A 17093-nucleotide genomic window follows, 5' to 3' on the forward strand; every position below is an offset into this window, starting at 1 on the left:
GCAGAGACGTTTAACGCCTTCTTCGCCTCTGTCTTCAACACTGATGATGGGCTTCGGGACCCAGGGTACCCTGAGCTGGAGGACCATGACGGTGGGAATGACAAACTCCCAACCGACCCTGAACGTGTGCGGGATTTGCTGCTCCACCTGGATCCATACAAGTCCATGGGTCCGGATGGGATTCATCCCAGGGTGCTTAAAGAGCTGGCTGACATCATCGCGGGACCTCTCTCAATTATTTTTCAACGATCTTGGGAATCTAGAGAGGTCCCATTGGACTGGAAGCTGGCAAATGTTGTGCCAATTTTCAAGAAGGGTAAGAATGAAGACCCTAGCAATTACAGGCCTGTCAGTCTCACATCAGTGCCTGGTAAAATTATGGAGAGGATGATCCCTGAAGTTATTGAAGCGCACCTGGGGGACAATGCAGTCATTGGTCCCAGCCAACATGGGTTCATGAGGGGTAGGTCCTGCCTAACAAATTTGATTTCTTTTTATGATAAGATCACCCATCTAGTTGATCAAGGGAAACCAGCTGATGTGATCTTTTTGGACCTCAGCAAAGCTTTTGACACGGTTTCCCATGGGATCCTATTGGACAAAAAGTCCAGCATACAACTTAACAAAAACATCATACGATGGGTGAGCAATTGGCTGATGGGCAGGGCTCAAAGGGTTGTGGTAAATGGGGCCACATCTGGCTGGCGGATGGTCACTAGTGGGGTCCCTCAAGGCACCATTTTAGGGCCAGTCCTCTTCAATGTTTTTATAAATGATTTGGATGTAGGACTAGGAGGTGTTTTGAGCAAATTTGCCGATGACACCAAACTTGGAGGAGTTGTGGACTCGTTTGAGGGTGGAAAGGCCTTGCAGAGAGATCTGGACAGACTGGAGAGCTGGGCAATCACCAACCACATGAAGTTTAAAAAAAGCAAGTGCCAGGTCCTGCACCTGGGACAGGGCAACCTTGGCTATACGTACAGACTGGGCGATGAGACGCTGGAGAGCAGCCCCGCAGAGAGGGATCTGGGGGTTGTGGTTGACAGCAAGTTGAATATGAGCCAGCAGTGTGCCCTGGCAGCCAGGAGGGCCAACCATATCCTGGGATGCATCAAGCACGGCATTGCTAGTCGGTCGAGGGAAGTGATTGTCCCGCTCTACTCTGCGCTGGTGCGGCCTCACCTCGAGTACTATGTGCAGTTCTGGGCACCACAGTACAAAAAGGACATTAAACTGTTGGAGAGTGTCCAGAGGAGGGCTACGAAGATGGTGAAGGGCCTAGAGGTGAAGACATATGAGGAGCAGCTGAGGTCACTAGGCCTGTTCAGCCTGGAGAAGAGGAGGCTGAGGGGGGACCTCATCACAGTCTACAACTTCCTTGCGCGGGGGAGTGGAGAGGCAGGTGACCGATTCTCTGTTATCACCAGTGATAGGACCCGTGGGAATGGTGTTAAGCTGAGGCAGGGGAAGTTTAGGCTAGACATCAGGAAGAGGTTCTTCACCGCGAGGGTGGTCGCACACTGGAACAGGCTCCCCAGTGAAGTAGTCACTGCACCAAGCCTGTCTGAATTTAAGAAGAGATTGGACTGTGCACTTAGTCACATGGTCTAAACTTTTGGGCAGACCTGTGCGGTGCCAGGATTTGGACTTGATGATCCTTATGGGTCCCTTCCAACTCGGGATATTCTATGATTCTGATTCTATGATTATGTTTGAAATTAAGGTAGGATTTTCAGTGATGTTGCCTTATGGGTATGCAATTCTGAGGTCTTCTAACCCTACGTCTACATATCCTACAGCTAATAGGTATCTCCTAGGTACATGCAATTGCTGGAGATGGAAAATCAGTAAGATATCTAGTTGGCGTGTTGCAGTTTACCCTCATTCCAAAAGAACTGTCATGGTTGGGAAAATGGCCACATTCACCATACCTTGGAGTAGAACATTGGTAGTATATCTCATCTGTGAACTGTAGCTCATATTTTAGTTCTAATTTAATAATCAGAGCTGGCTTTTATCCAGGTATTCATTGCATGCATGTGATATAATGTATATATACACACATACTCACACACTTATATTTGTGTATATATGTGTGTCTCTCTCTGTCTATACACACTACTTGGTACTTTTGAGAATGTTCAGAAGAAAGTTGTTAAGACTGATAAGGACTAGGAAGTATTTGGATTAGTTGATCCTTTCCTCCATTCTACCAGTGTGTCGGCAGTGTTAACAGAGAAGCTTGCGTCTTCTTTTCTACCTGGCTTCTTTGTGCTTCATGACTGGAAGTATGATCCTCACCTATCATGGTATATTTGGAAGGAATATACATATAAGTATCTTGAGGCACAGGACCTTGGCTACTCCCACATCCTTTCATAATATTTGTAACGTGTAAAGCCATGTGAGTAGCCCATGTCAGGGCAGGTCTGTAGGCTGTGAAAGATCTGTTTCCAAGCACACTGAAGAGGAAGAAACACAGCTGTGGGCTTGACTGATTGATTAAATTCTGACTAAGTGGCCTAAGCTAGCAGAAAAGCCAAGAGGATCCCTGATCACCATCTCTAAGACCCTACAGCCAAGCCCAAAACTCTGCCAGTAGATGCTGGCAAAGTTGCAGCTAAATGCCAAGATTGGAAGATGAAGATAGGCAAATTCAGCCTGGAAATAAGCCACACATTTTCAACAGCAAGGATAATTAGCATTTGGAATGACCTAATAAGTGTCGTGACAGTTCTTCACAGAAATGCTCAAGTTATGATTAGAAGTTTTGCTAAAAAGAAGGTTAATTAAACCACATTTATTAGCCTCATAGCAAAAATTATATGAAGAAAGTTCTTTGGTTACAAAGGAGACCAAGACTGGATGTTTAATAATAGCCTTGTTTAGTCTTAAATTCCATTAATTTCTATTAAACTGAGTATCAGTACTGAGACTTGCACACTTCTCTTAGCTCACTCTTCTGCATTGCTACCGCACATAATTTAGGACGTCTCCATTAAGATCCACTGAAAGCTATTAGAGTGTTAGCACTATTCTGCATGTTTCAAAAACAGATAAAGTTTTTTAAGGTCTTGAAGTCCTTCAGCTGACTCCAAACAAGTCTTGTCTATTCATTTTTCCATGTGCAAGACCAACACTGCTCAAAACCAGATATCTTTACTGCTAAAATCCCCTTAATTGCTTTTTAGATAAGAAGAATAGAAAAAGATTTTCTCTTCCGTAATGAGCCTTAAAACAGAAGCATTATGGGATTGTGAAGGTAAAACTTCTAGGGCCAGCTTCAGACTGGAGCAGGCACAGGCATTGTCAGGGTGGTAACAGTTTTGTCTTTCAGAAGTCTGGGAGCCCTAGTACAGGATGGAAAGCCCCATGAAACTGTATAGTTTCCTAGATGCCACTGTTGGCTACTGCAAGATTCCAGGAATATTGGTATGCCTTAATTGTGCCTCCTTTTGTGTTATCACCCTGCCATGCACTGTTTTCAAAAACCGCCTGCACTGCACTGGATCTTAGCTTCTTTTAACCTCCAAATAGCTCAGAAGTATCCCTTTTTCCTTGCCACCACCTTATTTTTTGTCCAAAAAAGAATTACAGGGATGCTTTATTTCAGAAGAAGCTTTTTTTTTTTTTTTTTTTTTTTTTTTTTTTTTTTTTTTTCATGTCTTGAACCTGCAGTATACATGTAGTATTTTGGGTGTTACTCATATATTGAAGATGAGGGCCAGATGGGATCCACCTAAGGATACTGAGGGAGCTGTCAGAAGTGCTCGCCAAGTCACTTTCCATCATTTATCAGCAGTCCTAGCTATCAGGGAGGTCCCAGTTGACTGGCAGACAACAACTGTGATGCCCTTCTACAAAAAGGGCCAGAAGGAAGATCCAGGAAACTACAGGCCTGTAAGTCTGACCTCGGTGCTGGGGAAGCTCATGCAGCTGATTATCTTGAGCACCATCACACATCACGCACAGGACAACCAGGTGACCAGGCCCAGTCAGCATGGTTTTACAGAAGGCTGTTTGACTAACCTGATCTTCTTCTATGACAAGGTGACACACTTTGTGGATGAGGAAAAGGCTGTGGATGTTGTCTACCTGGACTTCGGTAAAGCTTTTGATACTGTTTCCCCCAGCATTCTCCTGGAGAAACTGGCTACTCACAGCTAGGATGGGTGTACACTTTCTGGGTAAAAAGCTATCTGGGTGGCTGGGTCTTTGCAGATGACACCAAGTGGTGTGCAAGTGTTGATCTGCTTGATCAGGTGGCCAAGAAGGCCAACAACATCCTGGCTTGTATCAGAAACAGTGTGGCCAGCAGGACTAGGGAAGTGATTGTCCCTCTGTACTCAGCACCCTGAAAACAGTGTTCAAATTTGGGCCCCTCAGTACAAGAAGGACATCAAGGTGCTGGAGCGTGTCCATAGAAGGGCAACAAAGCTGGTGAAGGGTCTAGAGAACAAGTCTTATGAAGAGTGGTTGAGAGAGTTGGGGTTGTTTAGCCTGGAGAAAACTAGGCCCACGGGAGACCTTATCACTCTCTACAACTTCCTCAAGGAGGTTGTAGTGAGGTGGAAGATGGTTTCTTCTCCCATGCCAAAAGCAATAGGACAAGTGTAAATGGCCTCAAGTTGTGCGAGGGGAGTCTTAGGTTGGATATTAGGAAAAATATTCTTCACTGAAAAGGTTGTGCAGAATTGGAATAGGCTGTCCAGGGAAGTGGTTGAGTTGCCATCCCTGGAGATATGTAAAAGATGTGTAGATGTGGTGCTTAGGGACACAGTTTAGTGGTACACTTGGCAGTGCTAGGTTAACAGTTGGACATGATGATCTGAGAGGTCTTTTCTAAACTAAATGATCCTATGACTCTAAGAACTGTATTTGATGCCACAATTCTTATTACTAAATGCTCATTTTGACACATTTACTTATTTATTTATTTATTTATTACAGCTTTGAAATGTTTTGTTTCTACTGAGAAAAGTGCAGATATAAAAATGACATTTATTTGTTTGATGCTTCCTGGGTGTACTTAGAGATGAACTTCTGGATTTTGTCATCAGAAATATAATTTTACAACATTTTACTCTTTCTGGCTGTTCAAGATCTTACGAAGCCAAGAAAGAGGTGTCCTGGATTTAGTTCTTCCCTGAGTATCTTTTATTAAGTTCCACTCAACTACTGCAGCCTTGTGTAAGTCCAGTGAAGTCATTCGGGTTGCCCAGGTGCAACTGAGTGAACAGCCTGAACTGCAAAACTAGAGTTACTAAGCAGGATGCAGAAGAAATAAAGTATGTTGCTTTACTCCCTGAGTGCGGAGTGAGCTGGCATGGCTGATGGTTAGAAACACCTGTTTTGAGGAGGTGTTCTCTTGTGGGAAAATATAAATAAATAACTGAAATAGTTGTGATCTGAGCAAGCTGGCTGTGGTCTGATTCACAGAGAAACATAGAACTATTTTTGCAAAGCTCCTTGGTGTTGTCCAAGTGCAGTATATTTCCAGGCTTCCACAGCTCAGAGGCCCACCTGAGGATGCAGAGCTGCACATGTTGGATCTTAGCCAAGTTAGGTAACTCATAAGCATATAAATCATCCTGCAAAACCTAGATAGTGCTTGAATACAACTGCAAATAGAGCATTGTATTCAAAGAATCTGATGGAAAGATTTTTAAATTTATCTATTGGCTCGTCTTGCTTACCACAGAACTATAATCTGCGTTGAAAAGTTTTCTGTCTTCATGTAAATATTTCCCTGCAATAGAGTTTCCCTTGGGTAATGTGCCAGTGTGACATATCTGCCATTGAGATTGTTACTTGAGTGATCAGTTTCAAAGTATTATGTCAACAATTATATGCACCTCTTGAACTGCTCCAAATAGATAACCTGCCTATTTGGATGAGTTTTCATTAACCTTCAGGTAAACTTTTCTGCCCCTGTCTAAATCCAAGAAATATTCTGTAATTAATGTTATTCACTAGAATGGGATATGTGCCATATCCTATGAGAAATCTACTAATAAATTCAACAAGTTTAGAATAAAACATAGGTACTAGCTGCAATGTTTAAGTATAACACTGATTGCAGACAAGGTGTTCTTGATAATTCACAGTACAGTCTTTTAACGGCTAGATGGCACTATTGCCAGAGAGTAGAATCAGGTGTAATATAAAATACCAAGTGAATTTACAGAGTTGGATTTCTTTGCAAGAGCTATAACAGAAAGTAACATTCTGCTGCCTACTACATTGATCAAAATTTCGGAGTTTGGTATTGCAATTTCTGCCCTGCATGCTAAGTAACTCAATATTTTCATCCAGCTTTATCTTACTTCTCATAATGCCATTAAAACTCAGACATGTTCATTTCTCCCTTTGTCTTGGTGCTATAGAGAATGGCAAACTCATGAAAATGTTGTATAAGATTTATAAAGCACATGCATGAAAGAGAAAGCTGACCAGGTGGTATACTGACCTTCTCTTCCTTTATCTACTTGTAGTTTGTCATTTACACCCACCCTTCTTCCTCATTTCCACCTTTGTGTCCTCTATTACAGGAAGTGACTGGGAAAACACTTTCAGTGTCTTTCATTCCACTCTGAATGAGAACTCTATTCTATCTGCATTGCCTTGCTCAGTATTCAGAAGCAAATATGATATTCCTTATGCTGTTGCACCAATGTCATAGATGTACTGGACATAAGTGTCAAAGTGTTGGCAGTGGGGCGCTGCAGAGGTGGCCTCTTACTGGACATAGCTGGTTTCAGCCTCTTCCAACACAGCTACAGCAGGAGACAGATGAGGCCATCAGCCAAATTCTTGGCACATCAGAGAGAATGTTTTTAGGAAAAGGTAAAATGCTACAGAGGCAGAGGATAGAGAGTGAAATATATATATATATATACAATAAATAGCTCTGTGAGCACTAAACTGAGAGAAGACAGAGGCAGAGAAGGCGCTCCAGCCACTGGAGTGGAGATTTCTGGAGCAGGTATTATGTTGTAGTTTGTGGAAAGGACCATGCCACATCAGATAACTGAACTGCAAACTGTGGAAAATACCCTGCTGAAGCAGGTGGCTATTTCCTGAAGCAGTTTCAGCCCATGGGATGATCCCACACTGGAGAAGGGACAAAGTGTGAGGAGAAAGGAGCAGCAGAGAGGAGCTGTTATGGATGGATCCCATAGTCCCCTTTTTACATCCTCCCTGCACCACTTGCAGAGGCATGTAGAGGAGTCAAGAATGAAGATGATCCTGGGAAGAAGGGTGGAGGGGTGATGTTTCTAGCTTTGTCTTTGTTTTGCACCATCCAAGTCTATTTTAATTGATGATAAATTGAATTAATTTTCCCCAAGTCTACTCTGCTTTGCTGTAATGGCAACTGACAAGTGATCTCCCTGTATTTATCTCAGCCTACAGGCTTTTTCATCTTACTTTATCCCCCCATTCTGTAGAGGAGGGTGGGCAGCCAGCCTATGTCAATTCCCCAAAAGAGAAAGGACTATTTTCTTCATGTTCAGCAAGGCAGTATCTTTGGGATGCAATCATATTCCATTTAGCTATTTCTAGTAATAAATTAAAATATAAAGAGTTAGTTACCCTTTTAAATCTTTATTCCAGGAATTTATTTTATTGAACATATCAGGAACAAAGTGCTTTTAGAAACCAGAGATTTATTTAAAACAAGCATTCAGATGCTAAACCTAGGGTTTCCAAAATGAATGGTGGTGCTAAGTGTCTGTACACCTAGCACTTTTCTGAGAACATACAGTCTAATAATTGGAGTCCTTAGACAGGTCTGATGTTTGGACCCTTAGTTGGGTTAATCCTAATGTCTCTTAATACCTAAAAATGCAGGGTTAGGCACACTGTAGCTTCTGATTCTCATCTCTAAAAGTACTTGCCAATCATTTCTGTTTCCCTAGTTTTTCTCCTTCCTTCCTGCGTCTATCCAGGTTTGTATTACTTAGAAAAAAAGAAAAAAAGAAAAAAAGAAAAAAAGAAAAAAAAAGCATAGGAGGAGCAAATAGGGCAAATAGAGGTTTTGGCTATTTATTTTTTCATAATGGGCAACTGCTTCTTAAGGTATTCCAAAAGGCTGAGATATTATCAGGAGTCTTTCAGCATGTGATGTTTTTCTTGACTTGGAAAGTCAGTAGATCATGTCGGTACCCTGTCTGTTTCAAACTACAGTAAATGTCTTGCATCACCAGATATATTGAGCAAGGAAAACAAAACCAACCAAACAAACAAACAAAAAGCATGAAAACTTTAGCCATTTTGCCACTCATGATTTGGGGAGCACAATTCATGATATGTGAATACTTGAGCTTAATATTATGATTTCTCATTCTCCAAAATTCCTACTGCTAGAGAGATTTTTGAGTTAGTTTTCTTCGATTTTTTTTTTTGGCTCTTCCTGGCCCTTTTGCATAAATCACAATTTTCTCCTTCTACTTCTGTATGGTTATAAAAGATTTTTTTCTTCTTCTTTTAACCATTTTGGCTAGCATCAACTCATTTTCCTGTTTTGCTTCGCTAGTGTTTTCCCCCTAGTGAAATTGTTAGTCATATTGTCCCTTAGCCCCAGCCAAAGTATAGTAACTTAGAACTTCGCTATGTCCTGTATAACTGCTGAGTGGTAGATGCCGAAATGAAATGAAATGCATCTGTGCTTTAACAGAAATTCTTTTTAAAGTAGCCTTCCAGCTAAATGGTGGACTCCATTAATTCTGTATGTAGTCTTTATGTACTCCATACATTGGGCCAAATTATTGATGCTTCTGCTTGGCGTTGCTGTGATCTTGTCCTGCCAGCATCCTCCCAAAGGATACATGCTTAATTTGTCTGAACAGTTGAGCTGAGAAGAGGGCATGCTGAACAGCGCTACTTCTCACTTTCTTTAGGTACCATCAAAGTGGTAATGGTTGTGTAGCATGTCTTCAGCCTAATTCCACATTTCAGTAAACTCCATGAGAAAATCTATGAGTACATTTCTCTAATTAGAATATAATGCTGTACTATCGGTACTTTGGGAAAGCTTTTTACAGAGACATAATATTCCTAGATTTTTATCTTTATCTGAGGACAATCACACAGTAGAAATGTTTTATTTGAAACTTTTGACCTGAACTTTAATCCGATTTAAATTAATTTAAATTCAGAACAACGTTGGGTTAACTCCAGTGTAAATGGAGTCCATGGGATAGCAATGGTCTATCACAGAAATGCAAACAGCAGATCGCTCTGAGTCCTTAGTTAATTTGATTATATAAATTTAGTTTAGTTTAAACAAAGTAATGGCCTTCTTATTATTTTAAGAACCCTATTTTGAGAGGAAGGAATTGTGTTTCTTATATAAATCCATTTTCAAATGTCTTCTTTAGATGTGCACATTGCGAGAGATGGGGTTGAATAGTTGTAGGAAGGGTAAAAGCATACCATATTTTACTGATCACAGTTGCTTTAAAGTATTCAATAAAGAGAGAGATGTCATTTGCACATGAAGAAAACAAGGTTGGCAGCAAAAATTACAGGGGAGGTTTGCCTTTGTAATTTTTCTATTCTATACACCAAGTACCAGGAGAAAGATTGGAACGTCATTGCAAGAATGACCTTAGTGGCCACATTCAGCTAATGTAGCCATTAGACAAAAATCTGTGTTTTATGGTCATAAGCATTCTTTTTATGATTTCTGTTGAGGACTATTCTTCTGAAGTTTTGCAAGAAGGAATTTAAAATGAATGGTTGTATCTTAAGGGCTTAATCCTGATACTATGAAATTTAGAAACACTTGGATACATTTTTTCAAATATTGAAATCATAGTTACCTTTTTTTTTTTGGGGGGGGGGGGGGGGGGGATTTTTCAGACATTTTCTTTATAGTCTTATTTACCATCTTACCCTCTCTTTTTCTCAACTTAAAATAGCAGTGTTCTAAATCTTATAATTATCTTCAGTTCTATAACAGGAGTACTGGAATTGAGAAACATTTTTTTCACTAACAGATCTTATTAACTCTAATATTTCCTCTTGCACAGTTCTGTAAAATTTGTTACTTTATCTTTGTGTTTTGTCACAGGATGAAAAGGACAAGTTGACTTGGAATGACCGTATACCTGGATATGCAACAAACTGTGGACTGATTTTATTCATGGTAAGATAATCTGTATATCTCTAGATTTATTAGGTGTGAGAAACTTTGTGATGAGCTTCTTGAGTTCAGTCTTGAATTAATGCTCTCAAAGATGTTAAAAATCTGCAGAAAGCTACAGTAATATCCTACATTTCATGAGAAATATGTCTCCTACCAGGAATACTCATAGAGTTCAAAGTCTATCTCCAGCTTTATCCTCTTTTTCCAAAGACTGCTTATGGGAGGACTGTTGGCTAGATGACTTGCTGTAATGACAGCATCTTGTTGCTAGATGCCATCTCTCCACAGGGCTTCTGCTCCATCCTCCATTATCTGATAAACGGAAGCCCACTCTGTATTTTTTTGCATGAACAGTACTCAGTATGTTCTGGGAGACTGATATTTAGAAGCATTAAGCCTGCTGAACAAGTGACGTATAGGTGAAATAAACATGCTGCTGTGAAGTATTTGTCCAACACATGTGCAGTGATGGACTATACTGTAGTCATGGAAGACTATGGCATTCTGGGAACAAGAATAAGGTGTGCAGGTCACGCTACTATAAAGTGTGGACACCATTCTCCTAGAGAAATTTTTAACAGACTATAAACACATCAGCAAGCTGCTAGACTTTGTAAGCAGCAACAGGAAAGCCTGCCTAATAAGCCTTATGTTACTTTGTCAAGGATCCCATTATCCTTCTAGATATAGAAATTACTGAATGAAAGCATGTGTTCACATCCAGAGGCAGTATAAAATGGCAGTGAAATGTGTCTGTTTGTACCACATGAACCTATGACCTGAGAAACTTACTCAGGGACTAATTTTTTTAAAAATACTTATTTCTTTGTATTTCTAATTTACTATACTTCGCATATACTACAACACATATCCTGTGAGTATTTAATTTCTTTTTCTGATATTTTATGATCATATTCAAGCCAAATTCATGCCTGCATATTTATAAATATGTATATGTATATGTGTGTGTATATATATAATGTATAAAAGACTAGGGAAGTGATTGTCTCCTGTACTCAGCTCTGGTGAGGCCATACCCTGAATACTGTGTTAATTTTTGGGCCCCTCGCTACAAGAAAGATATTAAGGTACTGGACCATGCCCAAAGAAGGGCAACAAAGCTGGTTAAGGGTCTAGAGAACAAGACTTAGGAGTGATGAGGGAGTAGGGGTCGTTTAGCCTGTAGAAAAGGAGGGAGACCTTATCACTCTCTACAACTACCTCAAACGTTGTAGTGAGGTGGCAGTCAGTCCCTTCTCCCAAATAACAAGTGAAAGGACAAGAGGAAATAGCCTCAAGTTGTGCCAGGGCAGGTTTAGGTTGGATATTAGGAAAAAATTATCCACTGAAAGGGTTGTGAAGCATTGGCTGTCCAGCGAAGTGTTTGAATCACCATCTCTGGAGGTCTTCAAAAAACATGTAGATATAGAGCTTAGTGACGCGGTTTAATGGTTGACATGGCAGTGCTAGGTTGGACTAGATGATCTTAGAGGTCTTTTCCAACCTAAATGATTCTATGATACTATGCATGTGTAGTTGGGTAGGTATATTTTATGTACATACTAGGTATATCACTCATACACATTTGCACATGTTTACAAAATTTTGAGTGACTGTTGTCTTCCTGAGGCCACAGCAAACATTTGCTTTTTAGGCAGAACTTCTGACTGGCATCATCTGGGACCTTGCTTAAAGCAGGATATTTTTCTTCTCTGCACAAATAACTGAAAATCATTTGCATTTTATCATAAACCTTAATTTTTGTGCATGTTTTCACTTATCTGGATTAGGATCATTGGAATATCATGCTTATTTCTGTAAAATGTTTTCCTTTTTTTGGCTAATGAAGAAAAAGAACAAGAAGAAAAAGCATCAAAATTGAAAAGTTACAAGTTCTGAGAGTTAAAGTCTCAAAACCTGTTCAAATGTTACCAGCAAAATCATAATACAGGTTAGAACTAAGCATATAGACCTGATTTAACTTTAACAAGTCATTATTTTGCAGGTAGAGTGCTTACGTGGTGCTCTCAACTTTAACCATGTTAAAGTCTCCCTTAAGCATGAGCTTAAAGTGCTTTCCTGAGTCATAGCTTATGTATTACTGCCCCTGCTTACTGCAACATTTCAGAGAGAGTTATAAAGGTGAAATGTAGAGCTCTAGTTCTTTAGTTCTTGATAGTGACTAGAGGAACTCTGCTGGCTTTCACCATTTATAATGGTGTCCGCAATCATTTTTCTAGAATATGTTGAGCATTAGTAAGATGTAAGCACCTGCAGTAGAAAACTTATAAACCATGCAGGAAATTCAAGTCAATTCTTGGTGAGGGAGAGCCAGCTCCACTCTCACATGTGAAGCTTACAATCTGCTCTTTAGTGCATGTGACCTTTCTTTTTTTCTGTTAGATTAGTTAAACAGTGATTGGAAAAGCCAGACTAAAAGTTTGTTGTCAGCTTGTGCAATAGAATTGCATAAAGGAAAGTAAATATATCTCATCAATGTCTGTGTTATTATTCACACAGACTAATATTTTTGGCTGTGAGCACTACACAGATATAAATGATGAAATCTTGAATTTAGATAAGAGTGTGCACATATATTCCACATAGGCACCAGAGGCTCAGGAACAGATATGCACATGCACACACACAAATATGTTGCAATTTTCAGTGCTGCAGAAGTGATTGCTGAATGTTTAACACCATCTTTTCCAGGCCAATGGGATATCGCAGACAAATCCACAGATATTTTCCATAAAGATGCCCACACTGCAATAGAACAATGTTGTCATGTTCTGCCCCTCTCTCTCCCAACTTTACATAGGATTGTTTCCCTGATAATTCTTGAAGATGCTAGTGTTTTTGTACCTTAAGGCTTTTCTCTTTATTTTATATTTTGTGCATTTTTTAACTCCCTTTTCAAGCAGAATATCCTTTCAAGCAGAACTGTTTTTGTTTTTCCTTCCTTGCTTTTCTCAGCTAGGTATGCTGTTTGTTTCTTTAAAAGGGCAGGTTGAGAAAAAATGATGGGTTTGGTTCTCTTGCCCCATCGGTCTCCACTCCTGTTTATATTATTATTGTACATGCTTACGGATATTTTAAAATCTGGTCAGAGCTCTTTTGCTGTACTCAAAAGTACAACAAGTCTCAACTGACTGCATTGATTTAAGCAATCTCTTTTGAAGAGATTTTAGAATAGAAGTTCACAAATCTTTTTTGTGAATTTGCCCAGTAAGACAGGTGGTAGCAGGGGCTCTAGGACAAGATGGCCATAAACAACTTCGGCTTGTAAGTCATTAGTAATAAAATATGTCACAGTTTATAAACTCTACACTTAGAAGGTATATGTTGCAGTAAAGATTTCTGAGTATGTGATAAAAACTTTGGTAGCTGCTGCAAAAGAGTAGGATGGCATGGAGCCTTTCTTTGTGTTCCTTGTGTTTGGCTCAATCGGAATAAGGAAGAAAACGAATTAGTGTCATGGCAGAAGAGTTCATCCTGTTCCTTCTTTTGAACCCTACTGTCCTATTCCTTCCCACATGGCATAATACTTGACTCTGGAATAGTCCCACTGGGGAGCCAAAGAATTGTTCGGACATTAAATTGTTATCCTACTTGGATGAAGGTATCAGTCTAGCCCACAGGGTTTTATAGCTTCCTTCTCAGATCTAGTATGCTCTCCTGTTTGTCCTCATTCATACCAGGCTCAGTAGGTGACCTTTTCCGCAGCCAATTTTCACATCTGTTTCTAAGCAATTCAGTCTTTGACAGAATAAGTTTAAATATTTGGTGAAGAAGCTGTCTGCCATAGTAAGGGATAGAACTGGCCAGAGGGAAAACTGACAGCTACGACAAAACCCCAAATAGATACCTGAACGGTATCTTTCTCATAGGGAATTTGGGCAAGAGATATATTTTCAGGAACGGGATGAATTCTGTGAAAATATAGGAACCCCTCCCTCAGTGCCTGTCTGGGGAAGTGAGAGCAATGCTCTCAGTTACTGTGAGGTCCTACAAGTTTCCCTCAATTCTCTTTTGTTGCAGGATGCACAGACAATGAAGGCTCTAAAGGAGTATTTTTCCATCTGTACCTAAGTGTATGTTAAAAAACATCTAGGCAATTGAGGAGTTTCTGATGTCCTAGTGCTTTTGCAATACCAGAATGATACATTCAATCTTACTTTGCTGGTTTTGCTTTTCCACCAAAAGAGTGAAAATGTCAAAAAAAATCCACAGGAGAAAGAGAAAGAAAAAAACATTATTTGGAAAGTGATTAAGAAGAAGGAATCTGTGACCCAAACTAAAATTAAAAAAAAAAAGAAAAAAAAGTGACTCCAGAGGTGACTCCTGAGGTGAAAGGTGAATTAGATTAGTGCCAGGTGATGCTGTTTTGTTTTCTCTCATTACTGGGGACATTACCTTCAACTGAACAAATAGTGGGAAACTTAGGTAATAGTTCTGATCTTTGGGTCCCTGCACCACTTCTGTCACAGTGAGAGCTGAGCAGATAGTATATTTCATTTGTATGTTTGGTAGAGATAACGAGAAAAATAGGCAGAAAAAATAGAAACAGCTTTCTCAACACAAAGAAAACTACAAGAGGAAAGGAAATAATACTTTATGCCATTTGAAATGCTTTCATTCAAAGTGTTTCATGTTCAGGTTCTTTTTTTTTTTTTTTCTTTACACCAGAATTAAATGAAAAATATTAGCACAAAGCAAAAACTTACCAGTAATCTACATTTCATTTAAAATTAATGAAACATTTCTTTAAAAAAGACAAATAAGTTATTTTATTAGATTTAATGTCTTATTACAGTTTTCTCACAAAAAATATTTGTGAATTCTACCAGATATCTCCAGAAGTTTCTCCAAATATATATATATTTTTAATGTGTACTATTTCCCTATCAAAACAAAATGTGCCTAAGTTTCTTCTTCAACCTGTAATATAACTCTGACTCTTGTTCTTGATCTTCTGCTATAGTACCATTCATAAGACAACCTCCCCCTGTATGCAAAGGTTCAATAAAGCATTTCTGGGTCATTAAAATGAGCTGTTAAATTTTGTTAAACCCATGCTGTGAATCTTGGCCCCTAGGCCCACTGAAATAATTACATTGGTCTATTCTTTCACATTTAGGTAGTCTCTTTCATCTGAGGACCTCAAGATGTTTTACTTAAAATAATGAATGCACATTGGAATTCTTGCCAAAGGCAAAAATGGAAGGGAAAAATATACCTGCTCCCTCTTTCCTGCTATGGCTATGAAAATTGGCTACTTTTTATTACCATTTCATTTCATTTATTTAATTATTTATTTTGAACCAGAACACACAGCCCTGTGAAATTCAAATTCATCTTGTGGGAACCCAACCTTTAGTAACAGGGCTGACTTTTCTCATTTCATGGGCCAAAGCTAGCCCCTGAAGGACGTCAGGACATCACCTGATTTCTGGGACAGAAATGTAAAATGAAGCTCTCATAACCCATCTTTATCTTAAAACAATAATAATAAGGGAAACATTTATATGTTTTAATTTGTGGCACTAGTTACACAAACAGAACTGATACCAGAGAATAAAGTGGCACTTCTGCAGTGACTATTTCCTTGGCTGCACATACATGTAGACCCTTCAGTCCAAGCCATCAGAACCTATTGCCAGCTAAAAGATTTTGACTTTTAATCTGCATTTGAACCCGAGACACCTGAGTTTCACCACTACTGCATGGATAATGTGTGAAGCTTTATCTGCAGAGGAAATGCACTTTTTCAGGACTTCTTATGCCAACTCATAACTCTGCACCCATTTTCTTTATTATGTCCCTGTTAGACAGTTTTGAATTCTTAAATTTTAATGTGATTATCCCCTTATTATTGTGTTGCTTGAGGAAATAACCACACAGCGCCAAGTCATGGAACAAACCCAACATATAAATTAATGTTTCTGTTAAACGCTAGTATAACACTAGTATCATACTTAAACTAATCAATCTGTACATTTCTTTGCAGATTATGCTGACATTTTCAGCAGTGTTTGGTGTGATCGTATACCGAATTACTACAGCAGCAGCTTTGTCATTCAGCACAAATGAGACAACCAGGTCAAATGTTCGAGTGACAGTGACCGCAACTGCTGTCATCATTAACCTCATTGTGATACTTATACTTGATGAAATTTATGGAGCTGTTGCCAAATGGCTGACAGAAATTGGTAAAGCTATCTCACCACATTCCTCATTAGTACATTACATGTATTGACATGAGAGTATTCAAGGAAGTTCTAATAGGAATATTTCCCACTGAAGAGTGGCAGTGAAAATATTCAGGCCTATGGGGTAAGACGCTCAGACATGCCTTTGTAAACTGGGGGTCTAAGCCACAACATGCAATGTGCCACTAATAGGACTAATTAGCCTGGCCATAATGCCATGTTAATGCAGCTGTGCTAATTCCAGGATCTCAGCTGGTATTTCGGCATTGCACTGGCTCTGTGCCAAGATCCACTTATCTAGAGTTAGTTGAGAATTTTTGACCTTGTATGTATTTTGATATATAGTTTTACCTCTAGGAGCTGAAAGTCAGTGGATTGTTACAAAGATGTTGCTAGCTCTTTGAAGCAAATTCTTCCCATGCTATTTATCTGTTGTGATTTTTACAAAGTCCCTACCACTCAAAGGGTTTTTCTGCTGTTATAGGGACATGTCTGGGCTGGGCTTTTTTTGTGATATCTGTTACAGTTAGGGGGTTGATTTTTTGATGTTGTTTTATTGTAATAAGCCTGGCAATGTATACTAGAGTCTTTTAAAGGTAAGTCAGTCTTTTGACTACTAGAGAGGTTTAGACTGTGGTTTTTTTTTGTTGTTTGTTTTTTACATGAATTAAGTTAAAGATATTACTGATAGGGCCCCTAATATGAGATTCTTGTAGCCATTGTTAAATATT

General features: G+C 39.3%; 1 protein-coding gene across 1 annotated transcript in view; it reads left to right on the forward strand.

Moving 5' to 3' along the window:
• The window catches only part of ANO2 (anoctamin 2), a 187202-nt gene that overhangs the window by 136165 nt on the left and 33944 nt on the right, over positions 1 to 17093 (forward strand). Inside the window, 2 exon segments of the mRNA XM_040566038.1 lie at positions 10076 to 10150; positions 16161 to 16362. Coding sequence (XP_040421972.1) covers positions 10076 to 10150; positions 16161 to 16362 — 277 coding nt within the window.

The sequence above is a fragment of the Cygnus olor genome, chromosome 1 (genome assembly GCF_009769625.2).
Source record: "Cygnus olor isolate bCygOlo1 chromosome 1, bCygOlo1.pri.v2, whole genome shotgun sequence".
NCBI lineage: Eukaryota > Metazoa > Chordata > Aves > Anseriformes > Anatidae > Cygnus > Cygnus olor.